This window comes from Motacilla alba, chromosome 2 (assembly GCF_015832195.1).
Source record: "Motacilla alba alba isolate MOTALB_02 chromosome 2, Motacilla_alba_V1.0_pri, whole genome shotgun sequence".
NCBI lineage: Eukaryota > Metazoa > Chordata > Aves > Passeriformes > Motacillidae > Motacilla > Motacilla alba.
Window position 1 is genome coordinate 28252327 of NC_052017.1, and position 22193 is coordinate 28274519.

A 22193-nucleotide genomic window follows, 5' to 3' on the forward strand; every position below is an offset into this window, starting at 1 on the left:
CATGTGACATGTAAATGAAAGTGGTAATAGGCTCATTAAGTTTAAACAAAAGCTACTGTACAATACAATAATGTAACGGAAAAAAAGGATAAAAATAAGTTCTTAAAGCAGAGGAGTGTATCAAAAGGAAAGGAGGATACCAAAGAAGGAGATTAGCACTGGTAGCACAGACTGACAAAAGGACATAGGGAGAGACCAGTACAGATAATAAAAAATGTTCAAAACTGAACAGTTTTGCAGCAGAAATTGACTATCTGAAATATTTTACACCTCAATGCCCTCAACACGCTCCACAGAAAGCAGGCTCCCAGCCAGACTGCCAGAATCTCTGCTTGGCAGCCTTCCCAACTCTCTAGGTATCCAGAAAGCTTTCCCTAGAAATTTTGCCCATGGAGCCAGAAAAACAGAGTACCCAGTGTCTGAAACCTAGAGGTTTCTGCTGGTGATACACACAAGATGTCACATTCTTTTCTTCTGTAGCTAGAAGGATAAAACTTCAGCTTCTAACATATGAGGGACAGGCTTCTCCTACATTATATATGCTATAATTCTGCACATCCTACTAACCTTCTGTAAATTAGTTCCAATTTGAGTTCACTTTATCCCATCATATGGACAAAAGTAGAAAGATGTGACTTCTGCAGTACCTTATTTATAGAAAATTAAATCTTTCTATTTGTAGTGGAAATACTTCACTTAATATATTATAATATGGCAAGATCTTTACAGTCATGTAATATCTTCTGTCACATCAAAGAACATAGCTAAGGCAAAGAACACAAAACATTCTTTCAAATCATATTCCTGTGTGCTTGAAATTTAAACTGCTTTTCCACTAATATCAATGGGCCTAAGACACTACCTCTTTTTTACAAGTTTTGTCTTCTTTCCAGACTGCCACGGCCACAGGAACACTATTACAACATCCCAGCAACATCCTTCTCCTCTTCATGACTAAACCACAACGATACTTTGCATTCATCTTGTGATCAACAACATGCACTACAGACACGTCAATTTATCTGACAATGCCAGCTGGACCAGGGTACACTACACTCTACCCTGCATACATGCATCTCATTCCATTTACTATAATCCATTACCTCATCAAGCTTTTCCAGTGTGATATTAATTCCCAAATTTCATTTAATTTGTTGATTCTATTATAATTCACTTAATCATTTGACAAAGTAATTAGCTAAATACTGATGAGATTATGCTCAAGACTGGTCACAGACACACTGCTTTAATGCTGAAACCTTCTCTTTCAGGACCCTCTGAAGTCACTCTGTTAGCTTATCAAAAAAATAAAGAAATAACGTCAGCCATCTGAAGAAAGCCCTGTTGCCAATAAGGAGTTCTGCTCTTACTAACACATCTCCAAAATATCAACTGGCCTCTGATCCCTGAAAGTTAGGGGTTCCTACAAAACTACCCCTTTCCTTCTCTTGACTTTCTCATTGTTCTCATGTTCCAGCTGCCTCTTCTGAGAACAGCAGGGCTGGAGCTTTTTAACACCTTTGTGTTACCAAGAAAGGATAACTAGGTCACTTAAAAAAACAGTCCATTTGATTAGTCTTTTTTCCTTTCCTTCTTTTTTCCATTCTACCTTTATACCTTGTTTGAGGCTATTGAAGTTTCTCAGGAGAAGCTTCTTGTGTTGATGATCAGCATTTTAACCATTTCTTTTGCAATTGCTGTAAAGTCACAATTGCTTAAAGCACAGTTTAAGACTTATTCAAATTATTAAATCTACAATTTTAAGCCTGCTACATATAAATGGTATTACATGGTTATAGAAATCAGTATTTAATATTTTCCTGAGACATGTTCTTGTCATTTCAGAAAAATACAGACCATTATGAAATCTCACAGTAAAGAGAAATTTCCGTGACAAGTATGGAACAAGTCAATTACTTGCTCTTAACTTATTTCTCATGTTAAACTCAATTAATGTTAGTAAAATTATGCACTGTGAATGACAAAAATGAAATTCACTCAGTGAAAAATTCTGCCAGCAGAAAAGGAAGGCATTCTGATTTAAGATTTAAATATTACTCTATTATCTGAAAATATAGCCACATGCAGTATTTATTAATAAGGACATCTCAATGGAAGCCTACAAAATAAAATCTACTTCACCTATGCGTAAAGAAAGAAAAAAAATCAAATTAGCATTACTTACTTGATTAAGTATATCTTGTTTCTGTAACACATGCAAGGAAAGAAAGAACATACATACATTAGTGCAGTGTCATAACACCCAAGCTCTGTTTTTAGAATAGAAATATTTTAGTGAAAGGTTAGTGATTTAGATGAGCAGGTTTAAGACATTAGATGGACTATGCCATTTTCTTGCATTAGCTCATAAGTCAAGAAAATGCTTCTAAGTCAGCTCTCTAGTCTTTATTAGACAGTGCAAGCAATTTATTTCTAAACATGCAATGACAGACAACCAAGATAGATAAATAAGTATAACGTTAGTATTTCTTCCACATGTACTCTTAAAAAAAGCATAAAAATTTGTTAACAAGAAGAGTTGTAAATGAAACTGAAATCAGTTATCAGAACTGAGTATTGTATGAATAGTCTAATGAATATATGAATATTCTAAAATCCAAGCAGAAAAAAATCATGGAGATGATCCTCAGTGCCACTACATGACACATACAGGAGCACCAGGGGATCAGGCCAGGCCAGCAGGAGTTTCAAAAACGCAGATCCTGCTTGACTTCTGGGTCCTTGACACCTAAACCCCTTCTATGACAAGGTGACCTGCTTAGTAGATGAGGATACTGTTAACCTGGACTTCCGCAGAATTCTTATAATCAAGGTTGGAAAAGACCTCTAAGGTTTTTAGTATACCCTTTAACACTGGATTCTCCTGGAGAAACTGTCTGCTCATGGCTTAGAGAGGTGCACCTTTGCTGGGTAATAAACTGGCCAGATGGCTGGGCCTAAGGAATGGTGGCCAGTGGAGTTATACCCAGTTGGCAGCCAGTCAGAAGTGGTGTTTCCCAGCACTCACCAAGTCCTGTACAATATCTTTATCAATGATCTGGACAAAGGTAGACTTGCACCTTAGTCAGTCTGAAGTCAGTCCTGTTGGGCAAGAGCTCTTATGTCCTACTTGAGACTAGGAAGGCTCTGCATAGGGATCTGGACAAGCTGGATCAGTTGGCTAAGGCCAGTGACATGAGGTTCAGCAGGCCAAGTGCCGGTCCTGCACTTGGGTCACAGTGAGCCTGGGCAGCTCCACAGGCTGGGGGAAAATCATCTGGAATGCTGCCCAGCAGAAAAGCAGCTGGGGATGCTGCTTGACAGCCTGCTGAACATGGGTCAGTGTGTGCCCAGGTGGCCAAGAAAGCCAATGGACTCCTCCGTAAACGAAAAATCAGGATGCACTCAAAGAGGATGACAACACTAGGTCTAGAAGCACACAATGCTGTGTACTTACTGCCCATTTAGACACTGTCTTTAGCTCTGTCTGCTTTCCTAATTCTTGTCAACCTATTCAATGTTTCCCTCAAAGAGAAATGGATGAAAACAATTAATATAAATAGATCTCAAAAGATGAAAAGAATATTTTCAATCACAGCTTTCCAAGAGGCTGGTCTTAGATTATGTGTCTTATACCATGTATAAAATCTGTTCTTAATTATGTCTTTGATATTGACTTAGAGAAGAACATGAAAGGGCAGGTGTTCAGTAGTATTTGTAGAAATTTTAGGCATCTCCCTTACATTGAAAGCAGAGAGTAAAAGTTCCATAAATGAACTCCCTATAGTAGATAACCTTCTGATAATTATATATACCACTTCCCATAATCCTAAAATCCACTCATTAAACAAGATATAAAATAATGTAAAACAAACCAGATTATTTCAGGTAGCAAGTTTCGAATACCAATTCTTTTGCTATTTGCATTCCATTAGATCAGCCTGTGACAAAAACTGCATTGTAGAACCAATGGAGTGGAAAAAATTCCTGAACCCTTTAAATATGTAAGTAAATATATAAGTAAATATATAAGTAAATATATAAGTAAATATATAAGTAAATATATAAGTAAATATATAAGTAAATATATAAGTAAATATATAAGTAAATATATCACTCTAATGTATTTGCCATAGGTCTATAACCCATGTTTATTGGTAAAAACTGACATCATATTTTGGTAGAACAAGACTTAAATCATTTGGAGTGTTTATAAGATGATTATCTAAGAAAGAGAGAGGTAAAAAGAAAATATGATGGTATCCTCTACGAAACAAAAGAACTAGGCAGAAGTGCTGTACAGAATATATAGAAACAAATAGGTGAACTGAGACTGATGCCAGCTGGATCAGTTAATTTTTGTCATCTCACTTACAGATAATAGTTAATTATTTATAACCAATCCAGAGAGTCCTCATCCAACCACATAAAATCAACTTCCAGATCATTCTGTAAAGAGTTTATCCACACAGCAGGCTGAATGCATGCCAAAAATATAGACACACCTGTGCAAAGGCAGTTTGCTTGTCAGAATAGAATATTCACTCAGTGCCAGAGGAAATTTCAGCCACTTGGCTTTCAGTTCAGGTATGGCATAAACCTTGAGCTAACAGATCTTATTAGATCCAAAGTAGCTTTGTTGCTAGCAATGTTTTCTTTATGTTGCACTCCCTGATGTCTAAGTGCTAAGCAGCAAAGTACAAAAGCTGCCAGGGTTAGCCTAGGTCCAGTACTGACCCAGGAGTTAGTGAATAACTTGATTCCTGCTGAAGACATTGAAGTCATCACAGGATGCCTGTCTTGAATTCCTTCTTCCCCTACCCTTCTCCTGTCCTGCTCCCTGCCTTGGGTACTCTGCTGCTCTGAATGTTTCAGTACGCTGGTAGAATTCTGCAAATGAAGAGCTGTGAAATGGAATACAGGGAGACACCATGCAGAGTCACAGACTCATCTCAAGACCAGCTGTGCTTATTTATTTCAGCTTTGCACAGATTTTGCCAATTCACCTGGCTTCAGTCAGAGCAGTTTTCCTGGGTACCCATCTTGCCATGACTCAACTTCCATGTAGCCCCAAATGGGAAGAACAACTTTGTTAAAAGAGACTAATCACACCTCTTTAGGTAATCATGTTTATATACAACTGACAATTTGAAAATATGGTACCTATATGGCAATGTATTATTTAAATACACATAAAATGCACAGTTATTTTTTATTTTAACAGGGTATGAACTGAGCATGTATGATGACTGAAAATATGTGAAGAATTAGAAGAAAAAACATATAATAGATTAAGACCATTTTATCAGTTCACATTTTTCTTAAAAAAAAAAAAAAGACAAAATCAAAAGTATGTCTATATTCTAACAAAAAGCAGGTAGAGGAGGTCCTACAGCCTGTGGATGACCACAGCATTCCCATCCATTTATAGTCTATGAATGTACTTAACTAGAATCCTGGGAATCTAAGATGATCATTTACAGGACCAACTCACACTATTTTACTGAATTACTATTTTTTTTTCCTCAGAAACTGACTAAAATGACTAGCATTATGCCAGGCCAAGTTCACAGCACCAAACAATTTTTTAATACTCAATAAGCTATAACTCATTAGTTGACAATAATTGTATTACTGCCAATATATTTTCAATAATTTTTTGCATTTTACATCCTGAAATATAAGATCTAGTAATTTTCATAATGGCTAGCACATGTTTCTATCCTGAATTTCATACAACGTGAGCACAGTCAGAAATATTACTATTAGAAACATAACTGAAACAGGTTTTTATTTAGCTACATTCTGAATCACACTATTAGGATGTACTAAGCAAATGCAAATTTCAATTGAGGATAAGAAAAGAAAACAATCTGCCTTTTTCTTCCAGCCAAATCAGAATACTTTGTCTAGAGGTGAATCTGTAGTGACAATAGGCATACATAGCTTTTTTTCAGCTGAATTCTTTGTTTCATAACATCAGAAAATCCCGCTACCAGAAACAACACAAGGGAATTTAAAAACAGAATTTAAAAAGAAATCTTAATGGACTTTATAACTTATGAAACTATGCTTAACATTTCCAATCTTCAGACACTTCAAACCCCTATTAATCTTATCATAAGGGTTGTGGAGGTGTTTTGGGTGTTTGCTTTTTATTTTGGGGGGAGAGGGTGGGGGGGAGAAGGGGAAGGGGATCTGTGTGCTGATTTTGGCTGGGATAGAGTTAATTTCCTTCACAGTAGTTTGCATGGAGCTGTGTTTTGGATTTGTGCTGAGAACAGTGTTGATAACAGAGGGATGTTTTAGTGATTTACACAGTCAAGGCCTTTTCTCACCAGCCCACCAGCAAGGCAGCTGAAGGTACGTAAGAATTTGGGAAGGGGCACAGTTGGGATAACTGACCCCAACTGACTACAGGGATATTCCAGATCAAATGGCATCCTGTTTTTTTGCTTCCCAAACACTTTCAAACACCCCAAACACCTGATTTATAAGTAATCTTCTATTTAAAATGCTAAGAATGCTATATAATTTACAAACTGTCCCCATCATTTCTGATCATTAAGAAACAAGAAGAATTACCCCTTCAGGATTATATTTTGCTAACACACCACTGCCATGGAATTCTTCTAAGACATCCTTAATTTTCTTGGTGGAATCTGGATTAAAAAAAAAATAAAGAGAGAGAAATTGAAAATACAGAACACTGATTTACATAATATGAACTGTAATTAAAAAAACAACCATCAAAACTGCTAATAGCTTTTCACAATGCACATTAGTAATTTTCTGTAGCTGTATGAGAGCTGTGGGCACAAAGAAAATGAGAACATACTTTACCTTCTTAACAACTACCGTAAAAAACAGTAAGTAAACATACAATGCTCAAAAAAACCCACTCTTTGATCTAATCCTTAACTGTTAAATAGCATATTTCTGAAGGAGCTTTTTTCAGGGCTATTTCAAGACACTCTTCTTGTCCTTGAGTCAACCCCAAAACATGGTCATTTCCACCAGCACTACAAAATTTCTTCTGGCAGAGCTGCCAGTGAGTACAGAAGCTGGACAATATCAAGATAAATGGGAACCTTCCAGAAAAAAACTCTTCAGTGTTCACATCACAGAATACAAATGTTGTTCTCAAAACTTCAATTTTTGCAGAACTCTCAGGTATTCTAAAAACTATAAGCTTCAGTAACTTTTGCCTAACAGAACTGTGCAAATACCTGCAGTTCAGAATGAGGTAGATATAATTTCTCCAATTTTTTACCTATGTTAAAGCAATAACTTCAGTAACTTTCTATTACATTAAACCCTTGAATTCAGATTTACTTAGAACTCAACATGCACATAACCATTTTTTCCTCATTAAGTATCTCAGCAATACAAGAAAAATAACTGTAACTCATTTGTTTCTTTAAAATGCAGTAGTTGAGTGTACAATGGTCAAATGAGACCACAAGAGCATGAACTACTAATGAGTACCAAAGGAGTGAATAAGAGAATACGTGGACTTTGCATCTGCAATTTTATTTCTACAACAAAACCTGGAAGTAAAGTAGAGAAGCAAAGAGTAAACCAAGAACAGGACTCACTAGAGCAATTATTAAGTTTGTAACTTAATATTACAAACATTAGGAGCTAATATGGCTCTTCTTAATTAAATTAACAAAATATGGCATTGTAATAGTTCTTAGACTTTAAAGAAATCCAGCATCTTAAATGTGACTCTAAAACATAAATTTAGCAAATTATGTGACCTGAAAGGAGAAAATGTAGCAGCCAAGGATTTGAACAATCGTTATGTAACAGTTCTGTAGCAGTTCATAGCGGCTATAAACAGGATACAACACTAAAATTCAGTTTTAAGAGGTGTTGGGAGGAGGTGTTTCTCTCCCACTCTCATACACAGCTTACACAGTAATAAGAATGGCTTTTCCCAATGTTTTTCATTTACCAAATTTTCTTAAATAAAAACATCTGAGACTATCTGTGGCCCCAGTAAAATTGTTTCTTTTCTCTAACTGGATGTATTTCAATGTTACTGTCAACTATAGGGAACAGCGTTTAGCAGGTCTCACAGGCAGTCAATGCAAATACTTACTTGATAAAATCATCTATAATCATATTGGTGTGTCATTTGAATTGCAACAAAAAACCAAAACTTGATTTAAAAATAAATGAATAAATAGATAAATAAATAAATATGTTAAGCAACAGATTTGATTCTTAGCTGTAATTTAGAAATTCATGGGTTAGACACTTACCGACCAGGACAAGGACACAAACTGATGACTGACAAAAATTTATCTTTATTTGATTTCTACTATTTTAATATGTTTTTCAGTATTCATATACATGGTTGTATATAAAAATCATTGCATCTTATGATAATGATGGCAGTATAAACAAAAGTAGCAGAGTGAGATGAGCAGATGAACAACAGAGGTGATTGAGCCTCATCCTAAAAAAGGATTTTTCTGAACTTTGGAGTAAAGTTGAAAAACAAACATCAAATAGAAAAATAGCAAAGTCCCCTGACACATCTTTTATTATCCAAATTAAAAAATACATAAATAAAATAGAAATGGACTGCTTTCTACAGATTTTAAAACAATGTCTTGAAGTTTTCTTTCAGCAATGACTATGCTTTCATTCCACATTTTGCCCAATAGCCTATTCATCTTTAAATTGGTATTATGCCCATGCAACTGTAATTAAAAGCAAAACCTGTGTTATGTTACTTAGTGAAAAAAAAATTCTTGCTTTCCATTTTTTCCACATTTTCTTAGTCAAGTATCAAGAAAGAAAATATGCTCTACTGCAACAACATAACTATTCACCTTTTTCATGCATGTTTAAAACAGTCACGAGTTGAAAACAGTCACATTCAAAAAGTATCGCTTTCATGTTTGAAATTACGGTCAAGAAAATAAAGGTCTGCAGATATAAATTCTGCTTTAGTTGTCCAACAGAACTTTTGAAAAGATTTCCACATCCAGGTCAGGAGCTGTAATTATTCTGAGTACTACAACCAAGGAAGAATCATTTTTTACAATCTTTTGTTCACAGTCATTCAATCACTTTTTTCAGTTCATGTGACAGTATTCAAGCTAGAATAGAGATCTTTCAAACTGTTCAAAATGACATATTGATATTTTAAGAAGAATGCCAACACACCATCTCCTGCCTGCATACTCCTTAACAGTGCTGACAACCCTCAGAAAAAAATTAATTCTTCTTCCTCAGCCTCGAGTAGGCAAACTAATATTGGGAACATGTTCCAGCTTTAATAAGTTGTCCTAAAGGGATATGAAGAATAGGATCATTTTCTACTCTTTTTCAGGAATCACATTAAAAAAGCAAAAACCAAAAAGCCAACAAAAAACTGTGCTAGAAAGCTGTGTGGAATAGAATCTCAACTATTTTTTTAAGCGGAGTTGGTAACATATTATTGAAGTACATGCTCTTCATCAAAAAATAAGCAAAAAATTCCAGAAAATATATACAAAAGTATCTAAAATTTTTTCCTAAGAATTGTTTTTCTAAAAATAGGAAATAAATAGGAGGTAAAAACAATGGCATGGATTTCTTTACAGTTTTGTCTGATCCAAGTCATCTAAACAATCACTGTAAAATGCTGGTGTAAACACAAACATCAGTACAGAACCTGTACTCTCTCTGTTTCTTAAAAGTACAGATGTTCTGCACGCCTTAGCACCATAGCACTTCAGAGCAATTTCAGTAAATTCGTAAGCACCAGTTATGTTAAAACACAACTATAGTTTTAAACTCTCAGCTGTTTTTAAGATCAAGGACAATTTCCTTCTTTGTCTAAGTCTCTGCATTACAAGATCTCCTCAAGAGAGAAGGTTTCCAAATATGTGTATATATAGTATATAGCCTGTCATGGCAGTGCTTAAATCCCATGTTATCTCCAAAGTTATAGCTGGCACAGTACAAATTTAATGCAGCTTGAAATATAATGTTTGTTTCATGAAAAATCTCTCTTTTCTTTGCTTTTACAATTTTGTTATTTTTATTACCCACTAGGTCAGTGCTTTGGGTATTCAGTCAAAATACAGAAGACCTTCAATTCTGTCCCCTGCCCAAACTGATCTCAGCTCTTACTGTTCAATCCATCTGCTGTTGCAATATGCATTTAACCAAGAGGGTGGAAGGAGAAAAAGGGAAACTTTGGCCCAGGATTCAGAGTTTGCCTTGGATGAGGTGAGATGCCATTTCCTACCTCATGCCCCAGTGAGTTTGGGGCAGAATAAATGGACAAGGCATGGTGTGAAAGACTGCTAACTGAAAAGCTGTTACAAGCACATGGGAGAAAAGTAGCTGAATTCTACACTGGATGCTGCAGATATTCTGTTTTAAATTAAGGCTCCAAAACTATAAAGATGTGACTTGGGATAAAAAATAAAGGCAAAACAATTAAAATAATGACACTGGAAGTATGAAACCTGCATATATAAAAGCAAAAGTATCAAAGTGTCTTGGTTTTTTTTCTTAACTATCTCTCTGCCCTGATAAAGGTACTTCTTTATAACTGAAGACAAATTTACATACTAAGTTCAAAACTGTTTGAAGTTTAGCCCACATTAAAAATTATTATTCACTTTCTAAAGTGACTCAACTTCAGATGAAGATAATTGAGCACTCAGTTGAGATTGGAATTATGTGTACCATTTCTCCTATAATAAGAAAACACAAAACATAAGGAAAACTTGCCCCAGATCACACACTTTTCTTACATTTTCTCCTCATCCTCAATTCCTCATCCTCTTTCTTCAAAATAATTTTTTCCTTAAAAAAGACTCATAAGACAACTTACATAAAACTCATATGCTATGTACAGAAATGCTTTTCAATTTAAAAGGAAATAAACGTTAGGAAAAAATTATTCTGAGTTATAATTCTCAACAGAAAGTCATAACAACCTCCATACTTATTGGGCCATAACTAATTTTAACACATACAATAACATGTGGAGTAATAACCACTTTCTATCTCCATTTGCCATTTGTAAACTTAATGTAATATAAAACACATCACAGGCATGCAAAATGTAAAAGTTTCACAGAGGTTTTCGATACATCTTATTATGACTTAGAAAAGCAAAAGGTCCACCCATACATGTACAATTTCCTGCATTCCAACAAAGCCTCACACCATCTCAGAAGCTCTTCTTGACAGATAAACCAAAGAGAGGTACTGAGAGAAATCCAGCAATCAGATGGCACTACAGTTTTTATATAGGTTCTTATTCTATGGACTTTCCTTTCTTTTGTGGATACAACAATACAGTAATGCATGTGTATCTAAATTTACATGCACAACTTTTTTTTCTTTTTGCCTAGTTAATTTTATTCAGTGAACTGGACAATGTTTTTACTCAAGCTATAGCTGTGCTTAATCTAAAGCTTTCTTGGTCTAGAAATTCCAGTATTAAAAAGCCAATCCCACCAACAAACCTGTATGCAGCACCATCAAGTAAAAAAACTGTTAACCTTTCTACAAAGGGGTTGTTTCAGTAAGGATGTGGCTCATGAAGCATTACTCAGGGCTGCAGCTTGTCTGTGTTGGTAAGAGATGCCCGATGGTTGTTATTGAACTGGTAGAAGGCAGTGATTTACATCTCCTCTGCTGCCCATATGTACGGCTGCAGGCTCAATGCCAATATAGGTTCTCGTTCATTACTTGTAAGTGGTCTTTTGATGCAAATTTCACAAAGGAAACAAAGATTTAAAACCTTTAATAGGATAAACACTTGATTTTAGCTTTCTTATAATGAGAATTTAAAACTTACGGTAGCCTTGCAAAGAGTGGCCAAGAAGAGAAGGCAATCACTGCCCACTGATCTAAAGGAGACCTCCCCAAACCTTCTGCTACCAATGGTTTGGGTAACACTGTAATCAGAATTCAACTTCACCCTCTTAAATTACATTTTCATTGAATTCTATGACAATTACAAAAAAAAAAATGCTTTTAGAAACTCAGTCAGAATTGGATGATGCTGCCTAAATACAGTGGTGACTTCTACAACAGGTGATGGAGGAGGTACAACAAGAGAGAGGCAGGAGCAGCAGCTCCTGCTGCAGAGGAAAACCTTCTCCTGAGACCCAAAACAGGAGCTGCCTCTTCCACCCATCCTCCCTGCTGGGGCTCAGCAACACAAGGAGCAAGAGAGATTCATTTTTACCCATTGCTATGAACTAAATGATACTTAGACAAGGACTTCTTCGTGAAAAAAAAGCAATATTGACTGCATGTGCAACCACATCTTTAGTCCACATTAATAAAAAATGTCCACCAAATCCCTCTTCCCTAAGCAGATGTTCAAGTGAAAAGTATATGGTAAACAACAGGGAGTCGGGGAAGCTTAATTTTAGTCTGCTAGAGGGATGAGCTTTCAAAGGAAGAAAGAAGTAAAGGATAAAAACATACTGCAGAACTTGAGCAGAACTGCAGCTAAGTCCTGACTTAACTAACTGTTAAAAATGTTAAATAAGAAAAAGTGTGCATGAGATTTTTACATTTTAAAATTGCTCCAGCTAATTTTCTCAGCGTCTTTTGGACTCCTTTGTTTCCTGGCATTCTGAAAACTGCATCTTCAACAGCCTGAAAGCTCCTCAGAGTGCATCTCTAAGAGGAAGACTCAGGATATCAGCCTGCTGTGAATATCTGGGCTCTGTGAGACCAGGACCCCACGGATTCTCAGGGCAGGTCCTGACCACCAGGGTCTGTCCCATCACCACAGCTGGCAGTGGTAGCCCCAGAGCCAGGCACTGGGCATCTCCCTGGGGTCAGGGCAAGTAAGAGTCTCTCGGTCTGTTAAAAAATACCTTGCACTGAGATCAGGAAGGAGGAGAAGGCTTAGGAGCTTCTCCAGTCCTCAGATTCCATCATCACAATTGAGTTTGAAAGCTCACACAAACCTTTTATCATTTCCTTTTTCTGATTTCCTTTTTATTTTTTGATGGTCATATCACCTGATAGAGGCTCCCAGCTCAGAAGTTTTTTAGTTAGAATGATGATGAAACAACTGTCTATTAAATTAAGGAAGGAATTTATTTCATTCCAAACACTAAATCTAAGCACTAACTAGTAATGAAGAAGCAAATCCATTTGGTTAGGAATTCAGCAGGTATTATTTCTGATTTTAAGTGGGAACAGGGAAATAGCAATGTAAGTTGGAGAATAATTTCTACAGGGTTTGAAATATACATTTTAAAAAATACACTAATTCACTTGTTTATGTTTTCCCCAAAATACCACACCTCAAATCTTGTGTTCACAACAAGAAGAGCATTGAGGTGCTAGAGTGTGTCCAGAGAAGAGCAAGGGAGCTGGGGAAGGGTCTGTCTCAAGTCCTACAAGGAATATCTGAGGGTACCAGTGTTACTCAGCCTGTAGGAAAGAAGGCTCAGGGGAGACCTTATCACTCTTTACACCTCCCTGAAAAGAGGCTGTAGCCAGATGAGGGTTGTCCTCTACTGCCAGGCAACCAGCAACAGAACAAGGGGAAACAGTCTCAAGTTGCACCAGGGGAGGTTGTCTAGAAGGAAAAATTTCTTCACTGAAATTGTGGTTAAGCATTGCAACAGGCTCGCCAGGGAAGTGGAGGACTGACCATCTCCAAAAGTGTCAAAAAAGAGACATGGTACTTCATGATATGTTTTAATGGGCATGATGGCATTCAGTCAAGGTTGGATTTGATGGTCTTGGAGGCTTTTTCCAACCATCTTGATTATGAGACTCTGAATTTTTATATTTACATACTTTGAACTCATAATGTTTTTAACCTAAAGCTGAAGTTTATTTAACCGAAATTTCAATTATGGCTTCAAAAACTATTGAATAGGATACATTGCAAGACAAAATTTTAAAGCTACATCTGGTCCTTCCGTTCTTCCTTAGAGCACAGACAGGTCTTGAAATTATTTTTTCCTCTTCTTGAGCACAAATTTTTTCCCCATTTTACTTTATCATGTTTCTTGTTTCTAAAGTATCAAATTCATTTTACCCTTCCTCTTACAGAGTTTTTAATGTTTATACAGTGACAATTCTTGACACTGCAAAAATCTGTTTCTTGCAATTATAATCCTCTATTACAGTTTCTCATGGGAGCGAAGCCTTTAAAGTCAAATACCTACTTAGGCCATAAAACTGAGAGAATTAGCAACACAAGTACACATGAATCCAGATTTTGAACTACATATGATGAAGGCTCCTGGACTTGCTGTGAATATGTACCAGTATAAACTGGATTGCCCTTTTCCTGTCCTAAATATTATTTCTAAGCTTTTGTTCTTAGTGATCTCATGCTTGGTGCAGTGAGGAAGAGCAGCTAAAAAAGAGACCACTAGAGCCTGTTCCCCGCAGGACTCAAAGAAACAAGCCTTGACAATGCTATCAAAAGCTTTTCAACATTTAGTAGCAATCAAAACTATCAGAAAATCTATCAAGCAGAGTAGCACTGCCACTGGTATTTTGGCATGTACGAAATCCTCTACTGTCTGACTACATTTGCAAGTGGAGACTTCACATGATGCAGACATATAGACCCTGTATACATACATATAATGTTGTCAAGCCCTTGCATTCTAGTTTATATATAAATAAACACATAGACATTATATGCACCATTTGGTGAATTCAGATGAGTTTTTCCAATCAGCAAGACATTACCCGATCTATTCTATCAAATCTCTATAAAAATTAGCAGAAGGTGGCCATATACAATCTGGGGAAGGGAAACAGATCACCTCTCCTTTACATTCCACATCTCTTTCAATAGCATAAGCAGATTTGACCTCTTGGGGCAAGTATTTAATATCTAAAATTGTGCTCCAATTTACATAATAAGAAATTGCCTGAAAGTTCATGACTCAATACTCCTGGCTAAAAATAAATTTTTAAAAAATCATTATTGCTTTTATAAAGTTTCTCCAATTTCTATTTACTTTGTAGAATATTTTTAAGTCAGTGTATATTGAAAGTGTTGACAACAACAGTTCTCATTTATCACCACTGCGGATGATAAATGCCATATAAATTGCCATATAATTTTAGAATCAATTTTTGATTACTTATAGCATTATATGTGTTGAGCCTGTGGAAACATTAATATTGTAGAGAGTTTAAAGTTAGTCACTGAAAAAGTAACAGCTTTGTTGTCCATAGGAATGGGCTGCTAGCAAACATCTGCCTACAAGTCACAGCCTTCCAACCACTGCTTAATTACAAAGGCATGGTATGATGCAGAGACTGTTTCCAGTGTGGTAATTACACATTCAGCTACCTTATAAGGCTACTGAAAAAGTTTACTGCTAAACAGATAGAATTAAAACATAAAAGTCAAAGAAAAAATGCTACAGACTGATTAGTTAAAATAAAAAAGTCAATTCCAGTTCAAGACCTAACTTCTGGGATAATACTGTTCTCCTAACTTGAAATTTAATGAAATAAACAACTGGTAAGAGACTACAACTATGCCTTAACTGTATGCCAGGAAGTTTTTGCGTTTTCCTATTTTCATTACTACAACAAAGCAGCTCAGTATTTATATTTTCACACATTAAATATTAATATATGCTCATTTATCTTAACAATTGTCATTTAAAATCCATCCTGGGAAATCTGTTTTATGTTCATTGCTCCGAGAAACAAATGGTTCAAGTACTTCTTTTGTAAATCTTCTAGATGCGGACTTTGAAATTCTAAAAAATTCTATTTCTATCTAAGCCAGCTGCTTTCAAGTTTGGTATAGTTAAACGGCATTTTTAGTGATTTGCTATATATATTTTTTTTCATCATTAAATACTTTCTTCAGATAATTAATTGCTTTATCTCACTAATTTCTTATGTGCCTTTACAGACAATATGGACCATAACTGATACTACTTGAGATACAGAGTGTACAGGAGAGAGATATCATGCAAGTGCATCAAGGAAAGGAAAGCTCTTAAGATCAGTTTACACTCCTGGAGATCTGTTTTCTACTGATCTTTGCTTGATGCGTCTCAAATGTTTTCCCTTTCTCTACAAAAACATTAGACCTGAATTTTGTATCTGCTTTAGTACAAAGAGATTTCATCTTCTGCCTTTCCAATTTAAAATCAAAGCTGGAACTGGGTAATTCTTTGTCATTCCAGGATTCTAAGGAAACAGCAAGCAAGAATAAACCTTACAATATAGTACATTGACAAAGGCAGCATTAAACTCTACTACCAGGATTATCTGTGACTTTATCAAATGACATTTTTTATCAAGAGTATCAGGGAGAGACACTCTAAGGAAGACTGCATTTTCACAGAAACTTACTTGGCAAGGTAATAACATTATTCAGATAAATAGCTCCCACAAGCAAGCTTATAGAGATCTCTAATCATCCTAAACAATATCTGCTTGACTATTTAATTTAAGCAGTTTAATACACTTGGGTTACTTGTTCTCTAGGGGCTTAGAAGCCAGAGCCCACTGCTCTCTTCAGCTCTATTTCTTACTCTTTTATCAGTTCCTACAATTCCCTACTCACCTAATAAAATAAGTGAACAAGAACACATAAATTCTCAGCCATCCCTGTTCAAGTACTCAGAAATAGCTTCAATCCTAAAATTATCCTGTAATCTGTTTTCTATGGTTTTATCCCATCAATCTGTTCTTCATTTATATTTTCTCACACTTACTTCATTTTTCTCTGAGCTTATTCCCCAGGATAGATGGTTGCTCTTTTGCGTGCTACCACCAATTACCAGGTTTTGTGTGACACATACAATAATACACAGCTTTCTACATTTTAGAACTAGTCTGTCCCGTTCTATACGTTACCCCCTGGCCTTTCTAAGAATCACCGTGCTTGACTTCAGGGAAACACAAAATGGATTGTTTTCAGCAAATCTGAGTCATAGGGAGTCTGAAGACAGGGAACAAAATGAGAAGTACTACACATCTAGACTGATTTTTGCCTTAAAACAATAATGATGAACTGCTGGATAAATATCCTTGACTGAATATCTAGGTAGGAGGGTTGGACTAGATAATCTTCAGAGGTTCCTTCCAACCTTAACTATTCCATGATTGTGTGAATGAGCTAAGACGTAATTATAAAGGCATTGTGTGAAAAGGATGGAAGCCAAGTGACTCCTACTTACTACGAAAGTTTAGTCACTGAGTGTACGCGAAGATATACATGATGATATCATGATATAAATCTACCATCCCACAAACCAAAGACCTCATCAAATAAACTGTGAAAAATGCAGCTTGTACTATAAAAGCATATAATTTAACAGAAAGATGGGCAAAACAGAGTTCTGTGAAATGGTAACAGTGCTTCTTGCCCACAAGAATGCCAAGAACTATGACAAGTAAGATAAAGGACAGCTTAAACAATGACAAATCTTTCAGAATTAAGTGGCATTATCTTGGGGTTAATTCCCAATATTTCCAAGACAGTATGTCATCTTAAATGCATTTCTAACATACACAAGGGTTTTTTAAATCCATCAAATAGCGACCTATGGAATTTATTTGGATATATAACTAACAGTTTGGAAAAGGAGAGGAACCAGTACCTGTGTCAAAAATTGACTTCTGAGGTATAAAAGGTAGTTAAATTAAGCCAGTTTTTTTAAAGTTATGTAAGACACACTCACTTTTGACTACAATGTCAGCATACCCTGAGTTAGTTTTACATCTGCTTACTTGTATGGTCCAACTTAGCATCTTCCTCCTCTATAGAAACTTCGACCTCTATGAAAGATATATTATAAAATTACATGATGCATGTAGAAATAGTTTAAAGAGCAAAGATTGTACCAATTTATTCAAGTTATTCAATGGCTCCTCAGAGGCCAGCACCCACTATGGACAATTGCTGTAAGTACCATACTGATCTAATCACTACATTTCATAAAGTAATTGTGCCATTTACCTGTTATTATAGTCACAATAACTTTTAGCAATTTCTGACAAGTTTACAACTGATTTTCTTAACAAACTCCGTTTCCAAATAAAAAATGTGTTTGCCATCTTTGAGCGGGTCCTTCCTTAAATCGTTCCTGCCACAAATCCTGACAACAATCAGTATCTTTTGCAGCAAACATCTACCTGGTAAATGCAGAATTTTATCCCATGTTTTAGGGAAAAAATAGAAATAAGATAAACAAATAAATTTTGTAAAGTATCTTTTCTGTCACCTATACTTCAAACTACAAAGATACACCCCTAAACTAAACTCAATGTATATTTAAAAGAAGATAAATGTCTATTTATTGTAAGCTTAATACACATATGTATTCAAATGTTTTATGAATGTGTAGCCCTAAAATACAGGTATTATAACAACATTAAATTCTCCAACCTCATAGCAAAACACCAGTAACATGACACTGGTATTCATCAACTTAATGTTGCCACCGACAAAAGCCAACATAACAGTAATGAGCTAACTGACTAGCTGTGAGGGAGCCCCATTCCAATACCAAGAGAGTTACATTTCAAGTAAATGGAAGAGTAAGCCATCTGTGAACTCTCTGATTCACCTGCTTGTGGAGGTCAGGCTTAACAGACATAGCTTGTTTTGGCTGAGGAAAAATGAGAAAAAGGAAAGTTGGTTGATACAGTGAAAGACCTCTGAAAGTGCAAAGCAAAACAAAACTTGACTTCAGAACTTTGTCAAAGGATGGTACAGGAAACAATTAAGTCTTTTCCTTTGCTTTTGAAGATGGGCTTTCCCTTTGCTCTTTTATTCATGTTCCAGAATTAGAAAAAGGAAAGCATTTCAATAACTATGTTGTAAAAATACTGTTCTAAAACACTGTAACCCAAGGAATCTGGTCCTGTTAAAAAGACATAGAAGTCCTGGAGCTTGCCAGGCATGCAGCAAGTGAAATAAACAGTATTTCACTTAAAACTTTTCATAAAGTTTTAAGACATTTCACCTCAAGGAAAGATAAACGCTAATGTCCACTGCTTTTATTAAGCAATGGTTCCACACTTGTTTGGAGCCTATTATATGTTTTAAATACCACTGTATAGACAAACATAAAGCAACTACAAAACCTGAATTCACTGAATGCCTTTTAGCAGGTAACAGGCTTCCCTAACAAACACAATTAACAATGAATATAGGAGATGCAATTTTTTACTTGGTGTCTAGGTATGCTCCAAGCTGGCCTCTCCCACTCCTTCAGCAGCCCCATATATTCTTCATTCTCTTACAAAGTAAATTTTCTCACAAGATTTTTTTTAATCTTGGATGTGGTATGTAATTGGATATATATGAAAACTGTCACTACATTTATGCTCAAGTTTCTCACAGAGAAAAGACCTGGTTTTGTTCTAATGCTTTCCAAACAGTGTGTACCATCAGTGAAATAAAGCTTATCTCAGACTGTGCACTAAAAAAAACCTTGGAAAATAAATGGCTTACTAAGTTTCAATATGTATGAGATCATGGCTTCAAGATAAGTTATGAAATAAAGACCCAGTCTCCTGAAAGTAGTGACGCACAATCCTCCGCACCGTTAAGATATATGCCAGAACCTTGTCAGATTATCTCAATCTTAGTGTCACCCACAAAGAGTAAAGAAGAGGTTATACTCACAGAAGTCATCTAAAATAATCTACAATTTATCCCCCCTTTCTGTGTCTTTTTAAAAATTCTGTATCTTAAAAGAAAAACTGCAACACCCAAGATAAGATACAGATATGAAGACAAATAAAATGGCTATCATAAGAATAATTTGTTTTAGACAACAGGGCAAATATTGTTGAGGTTGCCTTCAGACATCTGATTGCCCAAACCAAGATTTCAAGACAATACAGAAATCTCTCCATATTTATTTTACTTTTAGTAAGTATTACATTTAATATAAAGCTGTGCAAACTATTTGCTTTTTTCCCATCAAAATGATAAAATTGTACTTGAAATTTCCTTTGCTGAAAAGAAGAACAAACGCTTCAGTAGAAAACGTATTCCAATAAACCTTATATTAATAGTCATAGAATCTAAGACTGGCCTATTTTGGAAGGGACCTTAAATATCCTCTAGTTATCCCCGTGTTGTGGGTAAGGGACACCATTAATGAGAGCTCCATTCAACCTGGTCTTGAACGCTTTCTGGGATGAGGCCTCCACAACTTCTCTGGGCAGCTTGTTCCAGTGCCTCACCACCTCCACAGTAAAGTATTTCATTCTAATATCTAATCCAAACCTTCTCTCTTTCAGTTTGATGCTGTTCCCCCTTGTCCTGTCACTACACACTCTTGCAAAAAGTCTCTCTTCATCTTTCCTGTAAGCTCCTTTTAGGTACTGGAATGCTGTGATTAGGTCAACCCAAAACCTTTTCCAGTTCCTTTTCCAGGAACAAACCAAATTCCCTCAGCCTTTCCTCAGAGGAGAGGTGTTCCATCCCTCTAAACAACTTGGTGGCCCTCCTTTAGACTTTTTCCAGCAGGTCAATGTCCTTCCTGTGCTGGGGACCCCAGGGCTGGATGCAGCACTGCAGGTGCGGTCCCACAACCACAAAGCAGAGGAGCAAAATCACCTCCCTTGATCTGCTGGCCATGCTTTTAATGCAGCTCAGGACATGTTCTTTAACAACTACATTTAACTTTCCTTTTTTATTCCCCCAAATAAAATACTGAAATATTCAATTCTGTAAGCATCCAAATGTTTCAAAAGGAACACCGCAGTGTTTTGTTTCAAAAAAATGTGTTGTTTTGTGTGCCTACAAATGGCACTATTATGTAAAGAGACTCTGATTAGCCTGAATCAGGCAGTGGAGGAATTCTAGAGCTCCTGAAATAAACTGAAAATAGACTCCAGCTGTGCTGCTGCACCACTTTACTGCTCATTTCTAGCTTAGGAATCTTTACACTACTCTGCAAAGTACAGCGCAAAGCACCTTGCTTCTCTGGGAAATTCCCAAACATAACAGGCTTTTATTCTTGTCAGACAGTCCAAGTCAGGGTCCCCAACACAGGTACACACACAGAGAGCCCCTTCCAGCTCTACACAGATTCTCAGCTCCACCCGTGAGCATTCACTCCCTTGCCAAACAGCATCATAAGGATGGCCTCGAGCAGAAGCTGAGAACTGCTGTTGTGTCACTGGACACGGAGTTGCTTCAAGAGGATGAAGAAGGAAGGACATGAACCCCATGAGGGAAGGGGGTGGGAATAGGGACACCCACCCAAAAAGGGCAGGAGGCCGGCTGCTGATTGCTCCTGGGAGGGTGAGGAAGGAGGAGGACAGCCTGCAGGCCACCAGAGCTTCCCAAAAGCTCAGCAAAGCAACGTGGCTGCCCGTGGTGCCCTCACACTGCGAACAGAAAATGCACCACGTTGCTGCTATCAGAACTGAAGTCATTCCTTGGAAACTACAGTCACTAAGACAACAATGGGTATCACATGGAGTTGATTGTAGCCATATAAAAGCTGTGCAATCAGAATGAAGTCTTCTCATTCAGCCTGCTATGTGTCCTGTGAAGGCATTGAGCACTCTGCAAAGATCGGGAACTGACTTCTGTCCAATTTTAAACAGAACAGCTAGAATTCAAGTTTTTTAAAAGCCTGCATACAATTCAGTAGATAAACAGAATATAGAAGAACTTTTTTTTTTAATATTTAATTTTAACATCCCAAACTTGCAGAAAAAAACAATGGAATTCTTCCACTGGAGAATTACTGTATACTTGTTTATTCTCACCTGGTTTTCTTCCTGGTTCTGTAGCTTCTGTCCTTATTTCAACCCTTATATAAACCCTTGATTATTTCATGCATGCCATTAAGATTTCTTTCCTCTTTATTTTTATTTGATTTTATCCAAAATTTCTATGATGTTAATTGCCACATTTTTCACCACTACCTCCTAAGTGCTTATCCTTTATTTCAGATGGCTATGTACTCACAATAAAAATAATGCATAATATCTATTATTTATTCAAAATAACTTTTTTAAAAAGATCTTATCTGCCTCCTTGTTCATTCTCTCCATGTTTATAATTGATCTGCATCATCTTTTAAGGCAAAAGTTTAATGTAATTTTAAAAATCTACAATGTTCTCATTATGGTTAAAAATAGACAAAGCCTGATGAAATTAAATGTAAAGGTGCTGATAATGGATTCATTTCATATAAAACAGTGATGCATAAACTGCACAAATTAACACT

General features: G+C 36.2%; 1 protein-coding gene across 6 annotated transcripts in view; it reads right to left on the reverse strand.

Annotated features, from left to right (window-relative positions):
* DGKB (diacylglycerol kinase beta) overlaps positions 1–22193 on the reverse strand; it is a 334152-nt gene that overhangs the window by 265890 nt on the left and 46069 nt on the right. For 4 of the 6 annotated variants that reach the window (XM_038163165.1, XM_038163173.1, XM_038163193.1 and 1 more), the window contains exons 3-4: positions 6586–6662; positions 2186–2206 (exon numbers count right to left, since the gene is read on the reverse strand). In XM_038163165.1, coding sequence (XP_038019093.1) covers positions 2186–2206; positions 6586–6662 — 98 coding nt within the window. The remainder of the gene's footprint in view (positions 1–2185; positions 2207–6585; positions 6663–22193) is intronic. The other 2 variants (XM_038163184.1, XM_038163204.1) reach the window with 1 other exon arrangement.